The sequence below is a fragment of the Stigmatopora argus genome, chromosome 11 (genome assembly GCF_051989625.1).
Source record: "Stigmatopora argus isolate UIUO_Sarg chromosome 11, RoL_Sarg_1.0, whole genome shotgun sequence".
NCBI lineage: Eukaryota > Metazoa > Chordata > Actinopteri > Syngnathiformes > Syngnathidae > Stigmatopora > Stigmatopora argus.
This window is the reverse complement of record NC_135397.1, coordinates 7,620,382-7,648,111: the sequence shown is the minus strand read 5'-3', so window position 1 is coordinate 7,648,111 and position 27,730 is coordinate 7,620,382. Positions and strand designations below refer to the sequence as shown.

The 27,730-nt window shown below is 41.0% G+C and overlaps 2 protein-coding genes across 22 annotated transcripts in view; one reads left to right on the top strand and one right to left on the bottom strand.

The window, feature by feature from the left end:
- The first annotated feature begins 656 nt into the window (after positions 1-656).
- LOC144084915 (mitogen-activated protein kinase kinase kinase kinase 3-like) lies at positions 657-27,499 on the top strand. Of its 5 annotated transcripts, none has more exons than XM_077613737.1 (35): positions 657-945; positions 7,149-7,206; positions 7,337-7,427; positions 8,024-8,088; positions 8,176-8,231; positions 8,304-8,351; positions 8,799-8,841; positions 8,941-9,013; positions 9,188-9,319; positions 9,544-9,606; positions 9,688-9,769; positions 9,890-10,006; positions 11,718-11,796; positions 11,873-11,931; positions 13,566-13,628; positions 16,182-16,234; positions 16,525-16,563; positions 17,266-17,334; positions 18,958-19,009; positions 19,877-20,240; positions 21,291-21,400; positions 21,483-21,524; positions 21,586-21,670; positions 22,070-22,149; positions 22,233-22,293; positions 22,375-22,492; positions 22,583-22,641; positions 23,446-23,549; positions 23,643-23,820; positions 24,106-24,174; positions 24,241-24,333; positions 24,416-24,486; positions 24,569-24,624; positions 24,703-24,738; positions 25,749-27,499. In XM_077613737.1, the coding sequence occupies exons 1-35, from the start codon at positions 679-681 to the stop codon at positions 25,834-25,836; spliced, it is 3,123 nt and encodes a 1,040-aa protein (XP_077469863.1). In that variant the 5' UTR covers positions 657-678; the 3' UTR covers positions 25,837-27,499. The 5 variants fall into 5 exon arrangements, with proteins under 5 accessions (XP_077469863.1, XP_077469865.1, XP_077469864.1 ...); XM_077613739.1 differs by having other exon boundaries at positions 658-945; positions 19,877-20,063; XM_077613738.1 differs by lacking the exon at positions 24,703-24,738 and having other exon boundaries at positions 658-945.
- arhgef33 (Rho guanine nucleotide exchange factor (GEF) 33) overlaps positions 26,563-27,730 on the bottom strand; it is a 57,647-nt gene continuing 56,479 nt past the window's right edge. For all 17 annotated transcript variants that reach the window (XM_077613748.1, XM_077613751.1, XM_077613747.1 and 14 more), the window contains one exon: positions 26,563-27,730. In XM_077613748.1, the coding sequence (XP_077469874.1) occupies positions 27,649-27,730 (82 nt within the window). In that variant the 3' untranslated portion in view covers positions 26,563-27,648.

Here is a 27,730-nt window from a genome sequence, read left to right as displayed (position 1 = left end):
CCGGACACAACATTTAGGTTGCAAGTCACCTCTAATATGATGGAAAAAAAGTATCAAAAAAATAAGACTGACATTGAACAGGAAGTCACTCACTTTGCTTAAAGATGATAATTAACAAATTGTAGGGTATATGAAAATAAGATGAACATGTCAAATTTGATCCTTATTTCAGTGGTTTTGATAAAAAACATTTTTTTACAAATTGTCCTCAACAAATGGTTGCCCTTGACGGCGATAGACGTCGAATCTGTTTTGATTCATGCAATCCCTGCTAGCCCATCCGAGTTCAAATTGATTGGACGTCTATTGTCGTCAATGGCACGAAAACTCGTTCCCTGCCAGACCTCCCATCTAAAAAGTTATTAAAATTAAATGTTAAATTATATATGTAAAAAAAACACTCAGTGTCATTGACAATGATAGGCGTAAATCATGTTCCTCATTTCCTTTGCTGTGAACTTAAATTTGTTTGTCATAGACCTCCCATCAATTTGGGCTATGTATGACTGTATTTTTACGCACAGTATTCTGTGATTTAATTCATCAAGCCCTCTGCAAGTATTTGTTAACATCATATGCTCGTTGTATTTATTTTTGCTAGAATATTATCTTTTATTTTTGCAGTGTACGTATGTGCCTTGCCTCGACTCCATGAGGGAAGGGGTATGACTATTGCGCATGCGTCGCGTGCAGTGGCCGCCATGTTGGACCAGGAGTGGGCTCGGGCTGCTATTTTCTGACGCCGTATGTTTCTTTTTGCCCCTTGATTATTATCCGCGTTCGCACATAACATCGTCGGTGCCCTCAACCGCCCGCGTCGTCCGGCGGCCGCAGCGGCACTTGGCCATGATGAACGCCAGCGTCGATCTTTCCCGTCGCAATCCGCAGGAGGATTTCGAGCTGATCCAGAGGATAGGAAGCGGCACCTACGGCGATGTGTACAAGGTATAAAGCTGGAGCGAGTGTCAGGGGGAAAAGGCGCTGTTGACTTGTGTTGTATTATCGGACACCTTTGTGGTCCCCGATTTATGGTAAAGTTGAATTTAATGCCCGATTTTGGCTCCGAGTCAGGCCAAACATTGGGACTGTCACTACCTGAAGCTGCGGGCCGTTTAGAAGTGCGTCAATTGGAGCTAACATTGGGATCTTCGCTCCTTCATACGACCAGATAACGTGATCATTTTGTTTTTCGGGGTAAAAATGTCAGCTTTTACTATGGGTTAAATGTGCCAGGAGAAATCGGGCCTGGAAAATGGCATGTGGATAGCTAGCTGTCCGAAAATGGACTCAGCCAAATAGTGTTAGCATCGTGATGCTAATCCCGTATGCTCTGTTTTAAGAAATAATGTCACAAACTCAATGATCGTCGATTTAGATGCTTAAATGTTGAATAAGGACCGTCAGCCGGTTCATCTTTTTTGCACGGCTGCTGCTAATATGACGTTAGTTGACGCCCTCGACTCCTAATTGGCAGCTGGTGTACAGAACAACAACAACATTTCAAACATTTCTTGCGCAACACTCCCACTAAACAATCGTTTTTGGTAATCAGATATAGTGATTTTAATATATCTTATTTTTGTGGTCAACAATCAGATAAGGCCCGATCTGCCTGTGAAATCAGACCCCAAAACCTTGTTGATGTTCTTAAGATAAGATCGATAAATTTAAATAAATCAACAAGCGGGGTTGATCTACTGCTACGATTGTTGTTGACAAAAAAGTGCACTATGAATAACGCCTTAATGAATTTCTGAGAATTCTTATTGTCCAAAAATACCAATACCTCTAATTGTCGTGCCATGTGGTTGTACACTCACAATTTGTATTGCGTAGGTGGAACTCAATAGTGTCGGGTATTATGTATTTTTATTTTTGCCAATTGACAGTCCACCCCATTGTTAAATTACAGTCAGTGAATCATTTAACACTCTTAATACCCTCTGATAACATTTATTCTGCCTCCAAAACTTGTTTTATTGTGGTCGACACTGTACTGAAATGTAAGATTTTTCAGGCTTTCTGTTGGATATGTTTGTCTTCTCCCAATTTTTACTGTATTTATTTATTTATTTTTAGGGGGGTGTTTGTATTTTGCATGGCGCATGCCTCCCCTGATGGAGTATATCATGTCTGTCTCTAATTTTAGGTACTTTTATCTTTGCTTGTTGCAGTCACTCAGACTCTGCCAAACCTGCCAGTAACCTCACTGGACCTGTAATAATTGATCATATAACTTGTTTTGCACAATTTTTGCTCAAATTTGATGGCACCCGGTGGGGGCTCAAAAGGCGAAATCCCTCTGAATTAGGGAGCCGTCTGTGGGAGCACCAGGCGGCCTGCTCGGCAAACCTCATTGATGCCTATATTTGGCTCTACCGCTGTGTGAGAATCTGCGGCTCGACTCGGAATGTTTGAGTAGGAAGCGACGTGTGAAGCCTACTGTTTTCCCCTCCTGTTTGTTGCACTGCGCCAGAGGAGCGCCATTGACCGAGAGCAAGACGGGCCACCCGACACATTTGGCGACTAGGGTGTTCAATTTCACATGAGCATTTTGAACTCAGACGACTGGAATTTGTATCTCATTCCTGGAGGCACGGTGATACCGCGTGACCTTTCCCCATATTTCGGAGGCTATCAAGTCCAGACAAAGTGGCTGTTGTGTTAGCGCCTAGCGTGCACCTTGCATTGATCCAACTGGAAACCTCAAGACCAGACTTGTTGGCATCCCAATAGGAATTAATAGAAATTCTTCACATTCTGGTGCATAGCGGTGGCGTAATGAGCATTTTATGGATTATGCAACCCATTTAAAGTCGTTTTTAGAGTCTGAATAATGACAAAATATTAAGGACATATTTTTTTACTCGGCAATGAATGCCAATATGTGAGAAAGACTTGAAGTTTTTTAGGTTAGGTTAGAACTTTATTTCATCCCGTATTTGGGAAATTTCTTGGTTGCAGTAGACATACACAAGACACACAAGACATTGTAGACCTAGTTAAAAATCTGGAGCCACAAACAGAAAGTTCACCAGGTGGGGACCTTCTGCAGACTGAGACTGAGGTTACCGCACAGTTCCTCAGTAGTCTGGAGGTTTTAAAGATCATCTTCCTTGCCTAGATCCTCCTAAGCTTTTGCAGTTGTAGTAAAAATGTGCTTCTTATCGTGATACTATAAAACTGTTTAAATGAGTATCATTTGTACACATCTACTTGAACTGGGAAGACTGGAAGAACGAATGTTTTCTTGAATAACATGAGTTTCACACCAATTTCACTGTCTGAAACACAATTTGTATCGATATTGGTTCAAAAATGAAATGAATTAAGCATCATTTTCTTATGAAGTAGACACATTTTTACAGTTCCTTCATCCAAATGTGAATATGTTTTTCTGTACAGTAACTGTAAGCGCTTTAGTCCTGATGGAATATTATTTGACTTTGAGGAATTCATGCAACTCGGCACTGTAGCACGCGTGCTTGTCGCGATCTGACCGGTTTGCCATGGTGGAAGCCAAATTTCTCCTATTGATTTGTAGCACCGTCAAACTAATGACACAGTGTTTCGCAGCCATCCGCCCTTCATCAATACCTGGCCTCCCGATACCTGAGCCAAAATAGCTGCGCCTTTCAAGTATTTACCATCAGGCAGGATGTAACGTTGAGTCCCGGCTTTGAATAGGATGACGTTCCTCTTCCGGCAAGGTGACTCCAAGTTAGACTTTGGTTGAAGGAAGTACAGTAACACAATGGCCTTCAGTTTATGACCAGTACGCTAGTCACTTGAAAAGTAGTTTAGGTCACTCGTCTACATTGTCAGCACAATAAAAGGTCATGAAATCGTAGTGGTAAATGGGTTGCAATAATGAAAGAATTCAACCATTTCATTTGCGTACGTGTGTGTACCTCCTGCTGGTTTTAATGCGAGGCTCAAGCAGGTAACAGTTATAATGTGCTTATAGTAGCAATTTCCTCTACTGGGCCTTGTTGTGTGTTTGTGAGACATCTGGACGACCGTGGCGTAGGAATGTAACAGTTGTGGCTTCCTTTATACGAGCGGGATTTTGTGTATGTGCACGAGGGTCTCATGTTCCATTGTTTCACGCCACGCTAACAGAGGAAGACGGCCGAGCAAAATGCTGCGGCGTGAACCACTTAGAAACAAACCTAGGCTGATTGTGGGCCGTCCCACCCCTTGCAGATGGCCATCGGTGCGGTCGACCGGCAAACCATCCTGTTTTTGTCACCCTTCCTCTACTCTGTTCACTCAGAGTTGAAAAGACAGATTGCGTTGCTTTTTAGAATGCGAGGAGAGCAACGCGAGGTCTTTGAAGTTGATTGATGTCAAATGATGAAATTGGCAGAGAACAAAAATGGCATTGAGTTTCTCACCTATTTCATGGTCAAACACTATTAGCTTGACTGATGTTTCAGCTTAGAACCTGAGGTGTGGCCACAGCAAAACGTGATAGATTTTAACTTCTCACGATTGGCATCATCTATTTAAAAAAAAAATTAGACCACAAGAGAGCTTGGTTTATTTTTATGTGCACAAAACAGAGTAAACATGAAGTTTAATGTTCAGTTAGATGCTTATCATTGCGGAACCTGATTACTACAAAGTTCACTATTCATTCATTGCACATAGTTCTCTCAGGTGTGAACAAGGTAAAGGAAGGCTTTGGTCTTTGACCCTCCTTGGGTTGAACTTGGCGTGAACTCTGACCTCAAGTAAATGAATTCACCTTTCCTTTTTTCCTGCAGTTGGTTAACCTTGGCTTCAGTCTCACAAATGTAGCAAGTGTGAATCCGTGTTTTCAGCACGCAAAGTTGCAAAACGCCAGCTGGGCATTTTGTCTTAGTCGGAAGAGGGTGAAATGCCACACTCACTCACCACTGTGCTGAATATTTTACAAGCACCCTGTTGGGCTGAGGTGCTAATGATGACTGAGTTTTTTTTCTAGAAAAAAATAGCTCCGTGCTAAATGTGACAGAGGAACTTGGTGAGGATTTCTACGAAGAAGTTAAACACTTTCAACGCCAAAAAGTTCATGGTGCATACACAATTTTGAGTTATCGTAACCGCTAACGTTTTGATATTTTGAGTCTTGAACAGAAAAATGGCTTTAGGTTATTTTCTACAAGAAATTTGTATTCACGTTTTATACTATTAACCTGAAGTTCCGCCATATTGCCAAGCCTTGAACATCACTATATATATTTTTTAATGGCACATTCTCCTGAAAATTCTGCATGAGGTATATTTATTATTCTGAAATTTCAGGTTGAGAGCAGACAGGATTCTTTGAATTGATTTGGGGAATAGGTTTCGGCTTACTCTAATTATAGAAAACATGTATTTTGATACTGTAAATGCAGTGGTGTGTCTTCAAGGCCTTCTCTGCTGGCCTAAGAAATATCTCAATCACAGACTGATGTTAATTATATTTTGTCCGTGAATACTTCTTAAATATTTTTTGTGTCGCAGCTGTAGCTGCAGTAGAGGTTTTATAGCCATAAAATAGTTTTTGAGGGTTGGATTGATTCCGACAGCTGAAGGCGTCACTAGAAAATTCACGGACCGCCACTGTGTAAATGTTTCTGTTCAAAACAATTCGTTTGTGCTCCCATTTAAATATGACAACTTTATGACTGTTGGAGGTAGTAAAATCAAACTAAAATGGCTGTGCATTCACTGGCAGTTTCCTGGAACATAAAGAAACATGATAGGATTTCAATCAAGCATATAAACAGTAGCAAGCACAGCGCCAACCGAACAGTAAAACCAGACGCGATCAATTGGATTCTTTCAAGCGCGTGCTGTTGCCTTTAGTGGTGGCATTGAGCGCTTATGAGTCATCATTGTCGTCCGTCTTCATAGGCAAGGAACACACTGCTGGGCTGTGTGCGTCGTCTGTTTGTGTCTCCTCCCTCCTAACACGGCTTTGTGACGTGCTGTTGTGATGCGATGCTGTATTGTCCGCTGTCAATCATTCCCCTGTTCTCCACTTGTGGCCTCAAGAGAAGGCAAAGCGCCTCACATTCCTGCTTTACTCCACTACAAGTGTCTTTTTGTCGCAGCAGTCGCCTTCGAAAAATGTTGCCGTGTTGACATTTCAAGGTTTTTATCCAATGCGTGTCCTGGTGCTTGTTTTGCCTCGGGTCACTTTTATCAGACGGCTTCACTCTAATAAAAAAAAAAGTGAGTGGGACACTGTGTGAAATGTCATGGCCTGTTGGTAACACGCTGTTGACTAAATATGCAGGCGAGGCCTCTGTACTGATGAGGGCATGTGTTTTCAGAACTGCTTACGTTCGATGTTAGTGTCTGGTCTTCAAGGTCGATGCATTGTCATGCTACTGTGGAAATTAACTCACTCTTGTTTTTGGAATTTTGGGGACATTGGCAAGTGTGAATCAACTAGGACACTAGGGATGCCACAAGCACTTGTATTGATAGCCGTTAGTCATTGATCTTGTTTGCCGCGAGTTAACTGACTGGCTCGTATACCAATGACCGTATTCTCTCGCATATAAGCCGCCCTGGTTTGTTCTTTACCGTTTGTACTGTATTACACCGAGCTTTATATTTTAGTTGTAAATGTGGTCAAAATTTATGTGGTTAGAAAAGTTGAGCTATCAATCATAAAAATGACTCCCTAATCAAATGAACTAAATGTCTATCACCGTCAATTGCAGCGAATGAGTAGCGAGGGAAAAAAACGGAACTACGATTAAACCCATTGACATTTACGCATTCTTATGCAGTTCAGCTTCTGCCCCCCGAGAGAAGTGGGCGATTCACATTTCCTCTATTCGGATCATCTTTTATTCATGTCTTGTTTCACAGAGGAACTCCTCTTCCCTCACCAGCGCTACGGCCAGATGTAAACACGACTGGCTATTTATAGAAAAATGGTCCTCCTCGCTGATCTGCCAATATGTCGTTTACCAAAGAATTCCCGCCTTTTCAGGAATACGGCTGCTTCCTCGCCAAACATTCCTGTGTCAAGTCAATGTCATGCAAAAGCCATACATACAGTAACATCAACAATTGAAGGATGCACAGTGGGATACTTTTTGGCTGTCTGACATGCAACTTTTGATTGCTAAACTCCCTTCTTTTTCTTCTCCTTCCTTCAGGCTCGTAATGTAAACACGGGAGAGCTGGCGGCTATCAAAGTCATCAAACTGGAGCCAGGTGAGCACTTTTCCGTCATCCGCCGTGGAAATTTCATCTCCCTTCATTCCTTCATTGTTTTCAATGTCCCTACGAGGAGAAAGCGGCGTCTTCTGCATCTGTCAATGTGGTGTCACTGTGTTGTCTCCAGGGGAGGACTTTGCTGTTGTCCAGCAGGAGATCCTGATGATGAAGGATTGTAAGCACTCCAACATTGTGGCCTACTTTGGAAGCTATCTCCGGTAAGAATATTTTTTGGGGATGATTACATTGCATCCGGAAACTATGCATGTAGAAAATAAATGCAATGTTTTTGTTTTGTTGTTGTTTGCTCATTCTTCTTGTTTTTAGTCAATGTTCATATAACCAGGTATGGTCATTGAGAATATTATCTATTGCAACAGCCGATTGCCAAGAGGAAAGCGAAACAAAACTGTTGCATTTTTAATGTATATAAGGGAAGAAATGAGGGGATACAATTTTAAGGGAAAAATAAATTAGAACAATAGAAACAATTATTAAACCAAAAAGAACATCATCACGCTTGCATGAACGCTCAGTGACCAGAACGTCATCCTAGCTGCGGCGTTGTTACTACCCAGCTATTTTGTGTATTATAAAATGTATATATTTTAGTTTCACATGACTTAATCAGCACAACCATTATTAAAACAACGAATCATTGACACGGCTATTGTAAAATTGGAGTTCATGGTTGAGTTTAAACACTTAAAGCTGGAAAGAGTTACTAAATCGAAAAATGAACAACAATGTGCTTTGCTTGTTGTGACATTATGCAGATGTAACTGATGTATTAACTCTGCGTGTTTGTGTGCAGACGTGACAAGTTATGGATCAGCATGGAGTACTGCGGGGGAGGTTCTCTGCAAGACATCTATCATGGTGACACACACATTCTGATTGTTTATGTGTTAGTCATGTCTGGACCCCTTCTCCTTACTGACCTTCCACTCCCCATTTTTTGAATAGTAACTGGGCCATTGTTAGAGTCGCAAATAGCCTACATGTCGCGGGAAACCCTGCAGGTAAGCGCATGCCAAAACAGTTGGAATTTTGTTGTTATTGCCATAACAGCTGTTGCATGCTTATATTTGCAGGGTTTATACTACCTTCACAATAAAGGCAAAATGCACAGAGACATCAAGGTGAGTGTGGGAATTGATCACAACTTCTCCTGAATCTTGTTTTTTTTTTTAAATGAAGTAATCGGGTCAAAGCTCATTGCATTAACCCTTTAAAGACCAAGTGACTATTTTGGGTCAATTTCAATATATTTTAACTGACACTTTTTACTTTAATCTATTAAAACAGTTTAAAATGGCTCTTTCATATTTGAACTGACCGTTTTGACTTCAATCCATTAAAACATTGACTTTTTGAGTCTCTACACACGCACCCAAAGGCTTGCTTTTTTTCTTGTCAAATAAATGTTTATGCAGTACACCAGAGACGCAAGATGTTTGTTCCAAATTATTTATTGCGGTCTTTATTTTTTAAAGACCCTGTAAACATATTGACCGCGTTCCCTGGTGTAGTTAAGTTGAAACACGCTGTGTTGTAGTTTGTTCTAACGTGCATTTTGTCTCCAACAGGGCGCCAACATCCTTTTGACAGATAACGGGTATATCAAACTAGGTGAGAGGAGCCAACCATTTTTTGGCATTTGTGGATTCTTTGTTGTTTTCGCTCCACTTTTTGCATCATAAATCTCTCTTCCCATTTGTTTTTTTTTAGCGGACTTTGGTGTATCAGCACAGATCACTGCAACTCTAGCCAAGAGGAAGTCATTTATTGGAACACCCTACTGGTAAGTTATGTGATTTAAAAATAATAATAATTTAAAAACACCGCAGCAATCTATCCTTTCTGGAGTCAGAATGAAAGGATTTGATTGATTAGTTGAAGAAACAGCACTTCTTTTTCAACCTTAATGAATAGCGCCACGTCAATAATAGCGCCTTTCTTGGTTCACCCGCGTCAGGATGGCTCCAGAGGTGGCGGCAGTGGAGAGGAAAGGTGGTTACAACCAGCTGTGTGATATCTGGGCTGTGGGCATTACCGCAATAGAGCTGGCTGAGCTGCAGCCGCCCATGTTTGAGCTGCATCCCATGAGGTGTGTGAGAGTGTTGTTAAGTGCTTTCACTGAATTACAAAGGAGCCTTTTGTTGAACCCTGTAAATGGCATTCATTCAACTTTCATTTCATTTAACCTAAAATGTGATGTCCATGAGAAGGGGTGGTTAGATATTTTTTTTAAATGACAAGTCACTTACCCTGCAAAGGGTTACTAACTATGATTGTTCACTCCCATTAAATCTTCATTTATTCCCTGCACAGAGCTCTTTTCTTAATGACTAAGAGTAATTTCCAGCCACCCAAGTTGAAAGACAAGGTCAAGTGGTAAGGCGCTTTTCTTGTTTCCAATAATGATAACACGGGAACTTTTGTCGTTGATATTCTGTACCATTTTCTGGACCACAGGACAGACAACTTTCACCATTTTGTAAAAGTAGCGCTGACGAAGAACCCAAAGAAGAGGCCCACAGCAGAGAAACTACTACAAGTAAATCACTTGTTGATATTAGTTCTGCCTAATAGTTTATCAGAATGAACCAGAGCCAATATATTGTTTACGTATGTGTAGGAGCCAAAAACTGAAAAGCTTCGCTTCCTGTCTTTTTAGCACCCATTCGTGTCTCAGCCCTTGAGCAGGACGCTGGCTAAAGAGCTCCTGGACCGAGCCAAAAATCCCGACCACAACAACTACAATGACTTTGACGACGACGACCCCGAACCGGAGGTAACCTCAGACCTTTTATAGGATTCTGTAAACAGGCTTGCAAAATTTCAGGGATTTTCACATTTGGAAACTTTCCTTCGTAGCACTAGTCCAATCAAATATTTCTAGTGCTCTCATCCTGTTCAGTCGTTGTTTTGAGAGCATGTTTTCTACAATGGATCTGCTTCCGGAATCCCAGTTTAACTTGCCATACATGAGAATTTATGGTAAGATATAATGATATAAATATATCGCCCAAAAATAAAAACTAACCACAATTTCACTATAAGTGAATGAGGAAAAGCTGTCATAATTGTTTCATCATTTTTATCCAAATAATGAAAAAAATGTTATCATTTTATTTCCCTATCATAGTATAAAAAGGCCATTTCGTGATTTTTTTTTCTATATCGCACTACATTACATGTTAGTAGGAATGACCTTTTTTTTCTTTCTTTTTTTTCTTTTTTTATTGAATATCGTTTCTTTCCCTTCCTCCCTGAAACATCATCTGTTCATCATTCCTCAAATTCCACACGCATTCTTCCAGCATCCTTAACTTCTCCATTACACTCCCTCACTAAATGCTCTCCACTCTTTTCTCCATCTTGCAGCGCTTTCCTCTTTCCTCTTTCTTCCCTTTTCTCTCTTCTCCTCTCTTCTGTTCTTGTCTGCCTTCCCACCACCCTCTACCTTCCTCTTCCTCAACCTCCACAGTTTAAGTACAGGGGTCACTTCCTACCCATAAGCCCCGAGGCTCGCCGTCCGCCTCGCTTTCCCGCCCGTCGGAAGGTACCACCTCCGGCTGCTGTGGCTGCAGTGATGTGATTTCTTAACAAAGCGCTTTTGATTTGTATTGAAGTGTTTCTTTACTGGTGTTTTGGAGCTGTACAGCTCGGTGGCTCATAGCAAGTATTCCCCAAGCAGCAAGGTCCACTAGTTGAAGAATATATTTCTGAAAATTTTCCAAATGCTCTTCTTTTAGTCTCTTAACTCACTGCTTGCCAATGACAACAATAGATGTCCATTTCATTTAAACTCGGAGTTCTGACTCTTAAAGTCCCAATAGCAAACATGAGTTAATATTAATTCTTCTTTTTATTGTTATTTTCTGGTTAAATTTGTATGCATGCTTTTTCATTTTTAATACAAAAAAAATTTAAATGGTCATTTTTAATGTTTCCAATTTTTTTAAACAGTATTTGAAAAGAGGATGGATAGTTAATATACTCCTTTTGTCTTTCATCAAAAAAAAAAACTAATAATTATTTATTTTTAAAAATGTATGGAAATCTCTGGCTCTCCAACATTTAGAGCATCTTTTCTTTCGTTTTCTATCAGCTACCATTGAAGGCAATAGACGTCCAATCCATTTTAAATTAGTTAAGCATGGTGTGTGGTTGCTTGTGTGTGTGCGTTTTTTTTGTATTAAAGGCTTTATTGAGATTTTACCCTATGCGCTCTTTTTTTAAGAAGGATTCAAAACTCATTGTAAGGATTTTTTTATCATCTCGCACTGTCCATATAAATCTTCTCCAGTGGGAGCTTTTGCTCGATTTGATTGTGTTGACCTTGTTGCTGTGTGCAGCTGCCTCATTTTGCCCTGTCATCAAATTTCCCCCAGAGGAAATCGCAACCCTGTTTTGTTTTTCACCTCGTCTAATCTTCTCAAGTGTCCTAAAAAGACCTACTGCTCACTTTCGTTCACGTCTCTCTCTTTGTGTCTTCACAGTCTCCCGTGTCCGTCCCTCACCGGATTCGCTCCACCAGCAGAAGCACCCGAGAAGGAAAGACACTTTCCGAGATTAACTGTGAGTTCACACACTGATTAATGAGCAGTCAAAAATATAAGACTTTTCACCAGCACATTTTGTCATCAATTTCCAGTCGGTCAGGTGAAGTTTGACCCTCCATTAAGGAAGGAGACGGAACCTCATCATGAACCGGTGAGTTGACACATTTCTGATGACGTCACCTCAATTCCTCACCTCCTCAATGCTGAGCGCAAGAGAACATTCACTTAGTATAATTAACTCATTGGCTGCCATTGACGTCCAATCCAATTAGACATTTGTTCATTCGCTGCCTGCCTTCCCAGTTCAAATGGATCTAGTAGTCATGAACTCATTTAAAGAGTTTTGAATTGATTTTTAAGAGCCACATAATCGGAGGTCTATTGTCGTCGATGGCGCGGAAAGAGTTAATGCCACTGTCTTAGCACCACATTTCTTTGGTGTGCAGTTCTCGACTCTGTTCTGAATTGAAAGGCTAGACAGGAAGCGTTTAATTGCGTGCTCCACAATGTGCCTTGGAGGAAGTCTGGACTTTATGGAAGCCTGAAATTGGGCATTGTGAACGTTTTAAATATGTTGGTGTTGGAGTGCATGTTTCACTCTAGTTATTGCAGGGGAGGTTTGGAAATTGGACAATAGCGTTTACTGGATGGATCCACAATCAACATTTGTCACCACCAATTCCTGTACTCACTTCTGATCCTCGCAATGTATCTTTTTCGTTCACATTTTTGGTCACATTAAGTTTGAAATCACCGCTGTTGGTCATTGTTATAACAATCACCCTCTATATCATCTCATCCAATACAGCATGGCCTTCCTTCTTTGCTGTTCCTGACCTGTGTGCTTCTGAAGCCTCCAGCTATTGTGCAACATATTATTTTATTCATAAATGATTGCCGTTTACTGTCTCTTTAAAGGATTTGTGCACAAACTCCTTTAGCCTTAGGATTCCAAGGACACAAATTAGTAAAGCGGGCATTTACACAAGATGACATATTGAATAATCTCATAGTCCATTTGTATTGGGATTGTATTGAAGTTGATTGCAGATATTTTTAATCTTTTTGAAGTATGCTTTTTCATATTTCCTCAAATTGTGGCGCTCCGCTTGAATTGATGTCAGGCTTTGATTGTTTATCTTTTTTAGAAGAATATGTCTCCTTTCTATTCAAACATATCTCATGGCACCTAAAATAAGTTATTTAAATTCTTATTTCAAGACAACTTTTTTTATGGAATGGACGTTGTTCGTTCGCTGCCAACCTTCAAGTTCAAATGGATTGGACGTCTATTGCAGTTAATGGCAACCAGTGAGATCGAAATTATGAATTGTGGCTTTCTTTAGGGAAGTGCACTTGTTTAAATGCAATTGCCTGAGCAGTTTAAAAATGTAAATGACATCTATTTATCAACGAAAAAAATGAATTCACTTAGTACCCACGCAGTTGATTAAGGACCAATGAAATAGTTGTATGATGATTTTTTTTTAAATGTGTAAATAGGTGCCACTTTCTGAGGAAATAAGTGTTGTGGTTAAATTGATTTCCCATGCGCAAACTACAGCAGGTCATTCCTGGATTCAGCTTGACACCCTAAAATGATATTCTCTCTCCAGAATCCATTTTTTTGGCCTTTATCCACCATTTAGTTTCCCCACCATCCTCATACATCATTTTCTGTCCTGCATCAATGCCCCCCACCCCATCCCCCCTCCCCCGTTTCCCTCCATCGTCCAAGGTTCATGTATTAACTTAAGGTCTCTCCCGCTTTGTCTTGCTGACCAGTGTGATTCTGAGCCCTATCTGGACTGTGTTGAGGAGCTCTACTATACCGCGAGATCTAATCTGGTAGTACTCTCTCGTCTCTCTCCTCATTCCTACTTCTCGCCATCCCTTTTCTATTTATTAAGTGTTCATTTGCCGCCATTGCCACTAAGCTCTTCCACCCTTCCTTCCGTCCGTCCGTCCGTCTTTTTCTCTGCCGTTCCTAATCTCTGGCCCTTTACTTTTTGTCCATGTTCATTTTTGGGCGATTGGTGTTCCTCTGTGCTTCTACTCATGTGTGTTTTCTTCTTTGTCTGTGGCCTCATTAACCGTTGCTATCATCTTTGTGTGTGAAATCGGACGAAAGCAATTAGACAGAATAATCAAACGCAAGCAAAGATGTATGTCACTTACTCTGAGTAGTCCGATGCCTTTCTTCAGGGCACATTGGGGATGAGTATAAGACTTCTCTTCCTGTCTGGTGGATATTTCGCTATGCAACACTTCTGCTTTTGTATGGCACAGTAATCCCTTGATTATCGCGTCTTCGCTGATCGCGAATTCACTACTTTACATAATTTTTTTACGCTATTAATTATTACATTTGTTTTTTTAAGTTCACAAAAATGTGAAAATCTGCGCTGCGTAAGCGGTTGCTACTAGGACTCGGCACTGAAGAAAAAAATAATAATAAAAAGTTCTAATAGGGGTGAACCTAAATCGCGATTTTTCGATGATCGCGACCATGTCTGGTCTTCATTAACCGCGATATTCGAGGGATTACTGTACTCTGTTTAACCTCTCGCGTTTGGTAGATGACAAAATCAAGTGTTTAGCTTGTGCTTCTCGTTTTTTATTTGTTTTATCCCTCTTCTTCATTTACTGTCACATTTCACTTTCAAGATATCTTTTTTTCCCCAACCACTCTGATATGTGGCTGCTTACACATTGTGGCTTTATTTGCTATTTTTTTGCGAGACAACTTCGTTAAATTCTCCGCAATCCAACAAATTTGTCAGATGAGTTACGTAAGAGCAGTTTTCTCAGTGTTATATGAATATAATAATATACTAACATAAATATACTATTAAAACAACTGACTGAAATAAATGTACAAACAACCTTTTGCATTGCTCAAGTACAGTTCAGTTAAATAATATTGTATTTTTTTACTTTTAGCCAACACTGAGGCAGCGGCTTATACTATTGAGAAAATGATGATATATAATAATTCAATTAAAATTGAATTCATATAATTTAAAAAAAACAAACAAATGTATTTTGGTTATGGCCCCAAATAAGACTCTAAAGTTGAGTTGTTGTTGTTTTTCTAAATTTCATAGTATTTAATTTATTGCCTACTTTGACAAGGATTATTGATTTAAAGTGGGAGGACAACTCAAGTTGCAGTACCATTGACAGCACTAGACGCCCAATCCATTTTGACTGGGAGGGGCGAATGAATGAATATTCAAAGATGAGCCTTTCCTGCTATTTAGATGTTTTCCCTGACAGTGGTACTCAGAGAGCCAACTTTTTTTTTTAGATGGAATTTGCCCAAAAATGTTTGAGAACCACTGCTTTAGATGTAAAATGAATGGTCCAGCATGGAGATTTTACACTAGAACGTTAAAGGGCTTTTAGCGGCTAGTGTGGCGCCAAACAGGTTCCCACAGTTACCATGACGACCACATTAGGGAGGGAACAGGACAATGATGAGAGCAGACGACTTATAATTACATTTGTTTTTCTGTCACTCTGAATAACATGTCATTAGTGGAGGTTGGAGGAAAAAATGCCTTCTGGTGTGGACACCATCGATGAGGATGGTGGGTACAAGATGAAAATTTGAGGTTCAACCGCAAAGATTTGGGGCTAAAACCGCTGCACTCAGAGTTGATTTTTGTGTCCTTGTGGTGCTCAAGTAATGCGAGATTGCAGATTCAAACGTAGAAGCAGTCGATGTTGATAGTCTAATGGTTAGCCGCGAACCTTTAGGAGTGGTTAAGCCATTTTCAGCAATTGTTGTTAACAAGTGAGGTCGCAATTGCAACATAAGCACTAAATATTAGTAGTGATCTTTCAGTGTTCTGTTTTCAGTCTACTGGGTCTTGATTTTGGAGGTATTTCTAGTTTTAAAACCGCTTGTAATGTATTTTACATGCATGAAACGTGGATTGTAGCTTAGTGATTGCTTTCAAAAGCTGGTAGCCATTCTTCTAATGTTTTTTGCTTTTAGTTGTATTTTTCTTTTTGGGGGCGGGGTGGGTTGCGCTCCTTCGTTCACACTTGTTCTGACCAATTCATCCTTTTTACTTAGTATTCTCTGATTTCCAGAATACGGGATGAATAAAGTCATCCAATCCAACCCAATGTTCCACATCTTAAACTGCATACTTTTTTGGTGTTGTTGTTGTGGTAAACGTTGTTAAAGTTGCGCTTGTAAGGCCACAATGTGAGCACAGCACAAGACAAATATGCCCCGTGCTGAAAGATTTCATGAAATTGAACATCCCTGTTGTCTTTAGGCAACTGGGTTTCAGTTTAATTCGTCACTATTTTCTTGTGCGTTCTATTGCATTGTATGCCATTGGGATAGAACTATCCCAATAGTGACGCAAATGTCTTTTTTTGTAGGATCTGCAGTTGGATTACAGCCACGATTCCCCCTGTCTCCTTGGAGGAAATAAGTAAGTCATTACCTACCGTAAATTCTCCATTCAAAACTTGTGAGTAAGTAGTATTTACATTACAGGGGGTCTCTTCCTCCATAAAATCCATCTAAGCAGCTATCTTAGAGAGCTGTTTCCCAGCAAACTGTCGATAGCCATTCTTTTAAAAATATGGCTAAGCACCCATGTTTACATCGCTTGTTAAAGATTCGGATGGCATTAGCCCAATCAATCACATTGATCCTTTAATGTCTGTCTTGATGGTTCAAAATAATCATTTTCCCGACTTGTCCCTCCCAAAAAAACAGGAGTCTTCTCAAATCGGTGGAGGAGGAACTGCAGCAGAGGTGAGTTTAGTGTAAATTCTGACTCGGCACATTTAACGGAGATTTATTTTCTCTGCGTTAACCCGCAACTAACCGGGTCTGATCTTACACCGCAAACGACTCCACGCTGTCTGGGCTTTGGCTTGATGCTTTAATGTCTTTGGGTTAGAAGGTTTTGCCTTTATGCCGCTTAACCGCAGAGCATGGCTTCCTCCACACACACACACACACACACACACACACACTCAGATGCTCGCACTCTACACATGCAAGTGTCTGAAGGGGTCGTTCTTGCTTTGTTTCCTATGCAACGATCTGTCCCAACACTCACTTCTGATTCTATCAACGTTAGTGTCATTCACATTTAAAGCTTATCCTTGCTGGAGGGTTTTCAAGTTTGTTGATGAGGTGTTAAATGGAATTCAAAACAGTGTTTTATGCGTACATTTTGGAGCTTTATGGCAGGGAATTCTAACCTTCATTGTCTCGTCTCCAATTGTTCTGTTTTGAAGAATTTGTTAGGAGGCTTAGCAATTTGTTTGTGGACAAAGCTTCACACACTCTAATCCCTCCCACCCTTTACCTTTCCTTCCTCATTTTCCTCCTCCTGTTGTCATCTCCAACCACCTTTTGCTTGCATCCTTTCCCCCGCCTCCCCCCATTCATTTCTCCTACCTGGAATCCCCCGAAATGTCCCTCTACTATCTCCACCTCCGCTCCCAGGGGCCATGTGGCACACTTAGGGGAGGATGAGGATGATGATGATGGTGCAGATGATGAAACTCACACTCAGTAAGTTCCCCTCACTCCACCTCACGCAGTCGTAGAACAGGAGGCCTCTCCGTCTCGGTTTCCCCTCCCTCGCTCTCTCGACAACGAGGATGAGCCGCGGAGAAAAGAGGAGGAAGGCTTCCTGTTTGTGCTACAGTTTCATCCACCCATTTATGCAGCACACCGCACCATCACAACAACCCTTGTGCGATTTTCTCCATGTGTGTATCTTGAGAGCTTTTCATCTCATCTAACAATTGCCCTAACCCTAAACAACACCTGCAAGACAGTATTTTTTGTTGTCATTTTTCCATCCAACCACTTTTTTTTTAAAGGTACAAACAGCTCTAAGAAAATGCTCATATAAACACACTAAAGTGTGTAGTGACTGAATTCCAGTTAAGCGCGAGCGTGTAGTCTTGGCGGGTAACTAACTGATCATTTATATGCTTTTCCTACGTCTTTGCTGCCATCTTTCTGTGCTTTCTTGTTTGTGAGTGCGTAGATGTCAATGCTGCTTTCTACATTAACACTTCATTATAAAATCAAAAGTGGGGGGTTAACTTTTCTGTGCTTTTTTTTTTGTTTGTTTTTTCAGCGTTGACGTTTATACTGATTGAACGCCTATGGACAATTTCTCATTTATTATGATGTTTTAAATAAGTCAATCAAATGGATATGAATCCATCGTTATAATACATAATTATACTGACTGAAAACAAAAAGCGGAAGGAAAAAAATGAAATGAGAGACAAAAAGTATGCCCAAGTTGTAACCCCCAATGAAACTAAATGTTTCTTAATGATAAATGAAATACCTTTCGTCACAAACATTTTTAAAATGTCCCCTTTCCAGCTAAAAAGTTAAATGAGTACCCTGTAAAGGTTTTGCAGTTTAAAAGTGAGCTAATTTCTGTATTCTATTCATTATCCAGCTGCTTTCCATCCTCATTTCAGTCCCAACCTTCATTACTGACTACTCAAGAAAACATTTGCCTTCTCATAAGGCAAGAATGGAGTAAAATCTCTGTCATTTTATTTTCTAATGATGACATAAGAGCATCTAAAAATGGACTCACAAGTGAAAAAACTTTCTTTGCCAACTCTACATTTCCCAGAGACTTTACACCAGCTTGCCTGATTTGCTTCCCTTTGTGTATAGAAGTTTAAGGCCATTGTGGTTCTTGTCGTATTAATCGTTAAAGGAGGCATGTTATGCAATTTCACGACAGGGTGACGGCTTTTCCGAACATTCCAGTCTGCTGCTAACAGAAGCTATAGCTTATGATTAACCATTAGCTAATGCTAAGCTGCACTAACACTACAGCTTTGCTTATCCTCTACTTGAAAATGATCCATTTCTGCCTAGCAGATACTCAATGTGAGGACACGACTATTTCAATATTTGCACACAAAAAATATTAGTTTGCTCTCAAAGATGCATGGTAATATCACTTGGTATAATTTTACGTTTCATTAATATGCAGACAGTCCTGAGACTAAGGGCAATTTTCTGTGATATGTCCCCTTTAATTGATTAATGATTGATCGACAAATTAAAATCCGGTCGCCGCATTCCTATTGATTTTTGATGTCGTCATGCAAATTCAATGTCCCTTTTTTTCCCCATCTTCTCACTGTGTAGTAAGATGAACACTATCCTGAGGCCAAAGGTCCCGCCCCCGCTTCCGCCCAAGGTACGTGTCATTTCTCCTTGATGGAAATCATTGCTCATGTTTTGCGTTATTATGATTTCTTAGATTTAAAGTGTTTCATAATCGTGACGAATGAAAATTAGTGACCTTTCCAGAATATATTGTGAAATTTTGAATGTTATCATGAGCCATTTATTGACTCATTGACAATTCCATTTGAACTTGGATGACCAGCATTGAGCGATCATGTTTCACTGTGTCCAATCGCCGTGCCCAATCAGTTATCAATACTTTAATTAAACATAGTCTTCCAAAAAGTTTTTCAAACAAACACGACTTAAGTGACTTTTTCTCTCCTTTCTGTCTTAATGATTTGATTTGGTGATTCTTAATGATCTCATTTACTTTGATTTGCTTTGTACTTTGCGTGACCGGACGATTCGCCGAAAGACGTTTGGCCGACGGACAGTTCGCTGAACGGACGTTTCGCCGAAACGCTTGCCCCGCCCCCAGATCGTTTGTGTACATATTTTTCAACCTCGGCCCGCGGGCCATATACGTCCCGTTACAGATAACATGCGGGGTTCAGTACATGCCCTTGTTATTCCTAAATGAATGTTATCTGTAACGGGCCGTCTAAATGAATGTTATCTGTAACGGGCCGTATATGGCCCGCGGGCCGAGGTTGAAAAACATGTACACACACGATCCGGGGGCGGGGCGAGCGTTTCGGCGAAACGTCCATTCAGCGAACTGTCCGTCGGCCAAACGTCTTTCGGCGAATCGTCCGAGTACCGTACTTTGTGCTTTTGCTTTGTTGTTCTGTCTAATCACCCTCTTGCTACTGTCACAATGAAATTTCCCGAATATGGGATGAATAAAGTTATCCAATCCAATCCAATTTCCCAGCCCAAGTCCATCAGCTCGCCGCAGCCGCAGCCCAAACAGGACGACAGCCAATCGCACAGCGAAGACGACGGCGGCGGCAGCGGCACCATCAAGCGCTGTCCGGCCCCTCCGACGGCCAAGCCCGCCTCCAACGTGCCCCCGCGGCCGCCGCCCCCGAGGCTGCCGCCGCACCGCCGCAGCAGCCTAGGTAACGAGACCGCGAGCGAGCGCTCGGACGGCGAGGCCTCCGCCCCGGAGGACGATGGGAGCTTTAGGCATTTCTGGGAGTGGCTCCACACGCCTCACACAGAGGAGGAGCTGGAGGAGGCGTGGGAGGTTCTGAAGGAGGTGAAAGAGGAGCAGGAAAAAGAGGATGAGGAAGAGAGTAAGAGCCAGTAGCTTGATAGCATCCTTTTGCTCCGCCCCTCCAGTTGTCCTCTCCTACTGATTTATCTGTCCCATGAGTTCATTAATGGTCTATTAATATCAACTTTAAATGTCTCCCGAGTTATGTTCGGAATCACTCTCTTTTCACGATATAGTACCCTACGAAGTGTCGTTTTTATCGCTTGGTTCGAACGTGTCGTGCGTGATATGAACGACCTGTTGAGCAGGGGTCAATTAAACTCAATTTATTCATAGGCCACTGGAAATAGTCTGAGATGCAATATGTATTCACCTAAAAAGTGACTACAGTCTTCCCTCGATTACCGCGAATTCACTTCTGTGATTTTTTTTCTGCTATTAATTATTGAAAGAAAAAAATATATATCTTTTAAGTTCATAAAAATGGGAAAATCCACGCTGAAACTCGTAAACGGAAGCCAGTTTTGCTACTAGGACTCAGCACTGAAGAAAAATAAAAGGTAGTTATCGAGTTTAGCTTCTCCAACTGGACAGAAATATTTGCAGGTTATAATACTAAATCCCTTTTTTTGGGCAGAAATCTCGACTAACCAAACGAGTAATTGGTAGAATTGTTCATTATGATATTTTTAACAGTATATTTTGAATATATTTCAATATTGATGACTTGGAGCTGCTCTTCTTGTCACTAAAAAGGATTGATTCCGAACACAGCCCTTGTTTTTTAGTTTCCTTTTACTCATCAGCTTATTGCTACATATGTCCTGACACTAATTTTTGTCCCCCTGATTGATTTCTAAATCCTGTCAATCATTGACCAGCAGTATATTCCCAAATGAGGTAGAAGAAAGAGGAGAGAATTTTCAGTCGTAGGGGTTGAAATAAAGTGAAGATGAAGTCATGGCTGCCTGCATTTCTCATACAAACCTGCTCTCCTCTTCCCTCCCTCCCACCATCCCTCTCCCACCTTGTAGTCAATTTTCGCTCCCCTCTGTGTCGTAAGTTTAGTGATGCACGTCCTCCCGTAGATCCACCCAAACTAACCTTTTCTGTGTGTGCCATATCTAAGGAAACGGCTTGAATTCCTCGCACAATGGTGAGCGCAACAGTCCTGCCGACAGACAACAATCCACTATGCCCCCCAGCGTCCCCATACGAAAGGACAAGAAGGACGTTCCGGTAAGCCGATGGAAAGGTGTCAAAAGAAGCATGAGTCCTGTTTTGATTTTGATTTTTTGATTTATTTTTTGCGGTCATTTAGATGCCAAGTAGCAACGGGCTCCCACCTACACCCAAAGTTCATGTAAGTCTCTTCTCCGAAAATGAATGTTTTGAGATGCTTATCATTCTTCCCATGCTTGCAGATGGGTGCGTGTTTCTCCAAAGTGTTCAACGGCTGCCCTTTAAAGATCCATTGTGCCACTTCTTGGATCAACCCGGATACCAGAGGTAAAAAAATATCACCAACTTGACTCATTGGTGGTGATAGTGTTGCTCTAAAAATTGAACAGTTTTTACCACGCAGTAACTTTGTTAACTTACTACATGCACTGAAACGTAAAGACATCATAACCTTCCTACCATACGAAAAACTTGTTCTTTCTTAAATGAAGACATTGGCTGCTATTGACAATGCATTTGGATTTGATGTCTGTCGCCGTAAATGGCAAGGAAATATCATTATTTGTCGCTGACAGGTTGTTTCCGAGAATAGTCCAATTACACTAGCCCTAACATTATTTATTTTTTTACAATCATACAAAACAATACGGTACGATTGTGGGCACTGTTGTGCCCTTACGTCGTGTTCGTTCACTTCAACTGTTTTGTTGTTGTGCGGCTTTTCAGATCAATATTTGATATTTGGCGCCGAAGAGGGAATTTACACATTGAACCTTAATGAGCTGCACGAGACCACAATGGAACAGGTGAGTCATTACACTACTAGTATGTGTGATGAATATCATTCTATTGCTAAGTGCCATTTCTGCTTGTTTGCCCGTCCGTGTAGCTCTTCCCCCGCCGATGCACGTGGTTGTACGTAATGAACAATAATCTTCTGTCGGTGTCTGGTGAGTCATTGCGGTCGTAACAGAAATCCACTGGGTGGAAGATAGCATTTAGTATATGTCGTAAATTTGGATTTTTTGCAGGAAAAGCCTCCCAGCTGTACTCGCACGGTATGCCGGGACTCTTCGACCAGGCCCGACAGCTGCAGAAGTTGCCAGTAGCCATTCCCACACACAAGCTGCCTGATAAGATGATACCCAGGTAACAAATTCAAATTGTATGAAGTGAAGTCATTCTACAAAAAAAACTATCATACCATTTTTTTCAAAATCCCCTTTTCATTCAACATAGGAAGTTTGCCGTTTCCACTAAAATTCCAGACACTAAAGGGTGCCAAAAATGCTGCGTGGGTAAGTCAAATGACTTCAGTCTCTTAACAACATGTTTTTTAAATGGACTCTTTTGTGTCATTGATGGATATATTACCGTATGTATTCCGAGTATAACGCGCACCCATCATTTGTGACTTCAAATTGGTAAGAAAATGTTTCGGTTTTTTTTTTCAATTTCCAAGGATTGCACTACTTGTAACTGGCAAATGTTGAACACGTCGCTATGACAAAACATTTATTTATTCATTTTTTATACCGCCCATCCTCAAAAGGGTTGCGAGGGTTGCTGGAGCCTAAGCCAGCCATCTGTTGTCGGGCGAAAGGCAGACTACAGCCTAGATTGGTCGTCAGTCAGTCGTAGGGCACACAGAGAGATAAACTACCCAATCATACCGCCACCAGCGGGAATTGAGCCCTCGCTTGCCCCCACCCAAATCAGGCGAATGAAACTCTAAGCCACGAGGCGGCTCATTCACAATATATGGTACGAGAACCTGGTAAAACAAGCTACCTTTATGAACACAATTCTCAAATGAAATTTACAATTTCAAATCCATAAAGTCTAATTCATCATTGTAATAGTTAACATTTTTCAATGTATGATTCATCATCAGATTAAGCCAAACAATCGATTCCATTTTTCTTGAGTTATTTTTTTTTCTAAGTGTGAGCACCGGCCAATGGAACAGGCTCTCACGCCCCCTCTGGCGGACAAAGAAAGGTTTTTACGTCTCTCATTTCGCGTTATACTTGGAATAAATACGGTAAATGTCCACTGTTGTTATTTGTATTAATTAACCAATGTATTTTGACTTTTGACAGTGCGCAACCCATACACAGGCCACAAGTACCTCTGCGGGGCTTTTCAGTCTCACGTTATGCTGCTGGAGTGGGTGGAATCCATGCAAAAGTTTATGCTCATCAAGGTCACTATCACATGGCCATCAGTTGTATGATTCTGTGAATGAACTCCATTTCTTTTTGGTTTTTTGGGGGGTTGTGGCGGCGCGGCCAAACAGACCATCGACTTCCCTCTGCCTTGCCCGCTTGAGGTGTTTGAGATGTTGGTGGTCCCGGAGCAGACCTACCCTCTCATCTGCGTGGCGGTCAGTAAAGGGAGCGAGCTCAACCAGGTGGTCCGCTTCGGCACCGTCAACCCCAATCCCAACGCTACCTCCTCCTGGTTCACGGAGACGGGTGAGAAACCCCCGCACTAGTAACGCAATATATACGATGCTTGGGTTGCCAATGCTGTTTTTTTCCAGTCTAAAACTCAAAGAAAGAAAATATTGAATTGAAAGGAGCGTGGTGCTAAAAGAAACAGAAAATCGAGATCAAACAATCGCCTAACTTTTTTGATGTACCACGTTTAGCCCTTGCTAATTTCGGTCTGTTAAAAATAACATTTTAGACATTTTATCAGCACCTGAGTATGTGATACTACCCAATGGTATTCTGAAAATGTATTCTTTCTTTCCACAGACACGCCTCAAACGTGCGTGATTCACGTGACGCAGCTGGAGAGGGACACCATCCTCGTTTGTCTGGACCGTAAGTCGGCGTCACATTCCGATGCGCGCATTCAGAACGCGTTTCATCACCTTCTTGAACTATCAGGTTGTATCAAGATCGTCAATCTCCAGGGAAGACTGAAATCGAGCAGGAAGTTGTCTGCCGAGCTCACCTTCAACTTCCAAATTGAGTCCACGGGTAGGAGAACGCAAGCCAAATGAGTCAATTTTTGTGGCAGCCAAATGGATGGAGCCCAATCAATGTATTCTTTTCTTGCCAGTTTGTCTCCAGGATAGCGTGCTGGCCTTCTGGAGGCATGGCATGCAGGGGCGGAGTTTCAAAACCAACGAGGTGAGTTGGATTTCTCTCCACCGTTCTTCTGAAGAAAAAAAAAACGTCTCCAAAATCTTGAAATGTTGTCCCAATTTTTTAGATCACGCAGGAGATTTCCGACAGTACGCGCATCTTCAGACTACTGGGATCAGACAGGTGCGCGCACACACACATGCATACACACCCACACATGACGCACGTGCATAATATTCTCTGATTGCCTTCTCACAAAAGACAAAGTGACCATGACAGAGGCATCACACTGCCCAGGTATATTTTAACTTTGTTTTGGGACGCTTGAAGACTGGTGACTGGCTTAAAATTTTGTTATCGGGGATTTCTTGAAAACACCAATGCCCTATTGATCATTGTGGTCGTTTTTTTTACAGTTATTGTGAGGAAATCAGGATAAAGTTCATTTTGGTGTCTGCATGCTCATGATTTAGTGCTGTACTATATGACAATACATATCACCAAAACAATATCAAACTTTTGATTGAGATTTTACATTGCTATGGTCATTATCGCCATAAATACATGCCATAATAGTATATCAAGATATCCCTAGCGATCCACTCAAGAGTTAGCCAATTGGATCCAAGACAATTGAAGATAGCAGCACATTGAATCCACCCAGAAAACACAATTATTTGCAATATCAGTATTGATTAATTTATTATTTTGGATGTTATGCTAACTTAATCCTGTATTGTGCTACTTCTCTTTACACTGGATAGTGTTAGGTTGCAGCACTGGAGGATGCATTCAACTTCAAAATTCATGGCTTGTCAATTTAAGGTCAATTCAAAAATGATGAGTGAAGAGGCAAAAAGCTGTCAAATTTTGTTATTTGTCAAATGGCCATTATTGTAATAGATTTTTTTCATATCGTACAGCACTAGTGTGATATTTACAGCGTGTTCCAAAATGTTAAAAGGTAATTTCAACGAAAATTGTCAAAATTATTGGCCAATGAAATGGGGTTAAACATTTTGGAACACCCTGTATATGTAATTTCTATCAGAATGGTGTCTACCAATCAGAGCTTTAAAAAAAAACAGCTTTGTCCATGTCCAGAAAAAAATAATATTTTGGGCTGTCGTTCTTTTTTATGTAACCAAAAATATAAATACCTGTGTATTTGTGGACATAGTCTAAAAAAGGGTTTACTTACTGCACTCATATTGTCTTCTTTGGGTCTCCCAGGACGACCTTTTTCTTGAAATCCTTGAATATTTGCGACCGAAAAATTTACAGTCGTGCATTTTTGTCATTATCAGGGTGGTGGTGCTAGAGAGCCGACCGACCGACAACCCGACAGCCCACAGCAACCTGTACATCCTGGCGGGCCACGAAAACAGCTACTGACGTCCACTCGCACGCCCACACATGCTGACACCCCGCATTAAGAGCCTAGCAACTAGCAGAGGGGAGCGCGCCCCCCCGTTCCCGTTCCCGTCCCGTCGGAGTGGCGCCGCCGTGCGTTGGAAGGCAGGTGACGACGTGACCTCCAGATGCCCTCTCAAGAGGTGGGACCTTCACACCACTCGTACTACTTAGTCGTACACATTGTGCTACTACTGCGGCCATCTTGCACAGAAACCCCTTACCCTAAACCAGCCCCACCCTCACTCTTATTTATTGTGGCATGACGTTAATCCGCCAGCAGGACGACAACGACGCTCCTGTTTTTTAAGTGTCGGGGAGAAGGCTTTCTTCGGCCATCTCCGCTTAGCAACAACAGCCACATAAGTGCTTAACTGATGTCTATTTAATTGATGTAAATATATATGTAGTATTTTTGGACAGAACTGAACACTAAACCTGCTCGTGTGTAGTTAGGCGTGTGCATAGTTGCTCGGCACAAACAAAAACAAATATACGGACGACGGGAAGTAGGCGACTCACTTCCTGGTTCTCCCGATCAGTGACAAGGAAGCAGGCAGTAATCTAATGTCTCTTCGGCAGACCTTTTTAGAAATGCGGGCAATATGGCGGATCATTAGGCTTCATTTTATGTTTTTATTTGAACCACTGGTGTTAAATATTTGCACAGAGAAAAAGGTTTCGTGAAAGAAAGTGACGTCATTTACGTGCGCGTATGTTTTCAACACGTTTATTCACATTGTCCTTATCATGCAACACACGTCAGAGGGGTTTTTTTTTCAGTGTACAGCGACTGAAATTTGTTTGTATCTGCATTGCAGATTTAAAGTTAAACCAGAAGACGTTCTTAAATGTAGAGGGACAAAAAATACATTGCCTCTTTTTAAAGAATCTTCAGCAGCCTAACCTCTGACTTTGTCAGTTCTCCTTAATAGCCAAATGCATACTTAAAAACCTTTTTTCATAGTCCTATTTACTTTAATAAGAAACACATTTAAATATTAATCACTTGCTCGTTACCCCTCCATTCCTAATGTCAAAAATATTTCTTCAAAGCTCTACAAATTGTCACTTTCTTTTTTTTAAATTCCAATTTTTATCTAAAAAGATCATATTCCAAGATGCAGATTGACCCACGTAACGTCAACACCAACCTGTGTCAATTCCGATTCAATCGGCTTCGAGCTTTCCTGATTCGTCACATTTGACTGCATGAATGAGACATTCCACTGTTTTAAATTCATCTCCTGTTAAAAAAAACGTTTAGCCATCTAGCATATTTAACATTGACTGCCATTTATGGCAATAGGTGTCCAAGCTATTCTGGCTGGAAAGTGACGTTGATTCACAATTCCCAGTCAAAATGGATTGGACATCTAGCGCCGCTAATGGCAGCGATTCGTTCAATGTGAACACTGACGCAAACACTAAAAATCTATCCTACTTCTTTCTTCTCTTTTATTTTGTCGCACATTCTTTTGTTATTTTCACAGTGCAATGCACACATTATGACATGCTGTATATAGTGTAAAATAAAATTGGGTTTGTTTTACATACTGTACAATTGCCTATATTTTGTTTTGACAAGTGTAACAAGATTTATGAGGATGAAAGGTTAACACATTAAAAAAATGTGACACTTGAATGTTGCTGCATTTTGTTGCTCAGCGTTAACTGAAAAAATCAATCACCAATAAAATGACACCTAATAGCTTTTCTATATTTTTTCAAGCAAAATCTAAATAGAAATTGGCTTTGTTTTTACATCCTTAGCAGTAAATCAATGTTTAGTGTTCACACTGCAGTACCTCTTCCGTCCACTTGGTGATTTTCTGGTGTTTTCTCCACCGCCTTCTCTTTCTTGTCATCGCCGCCT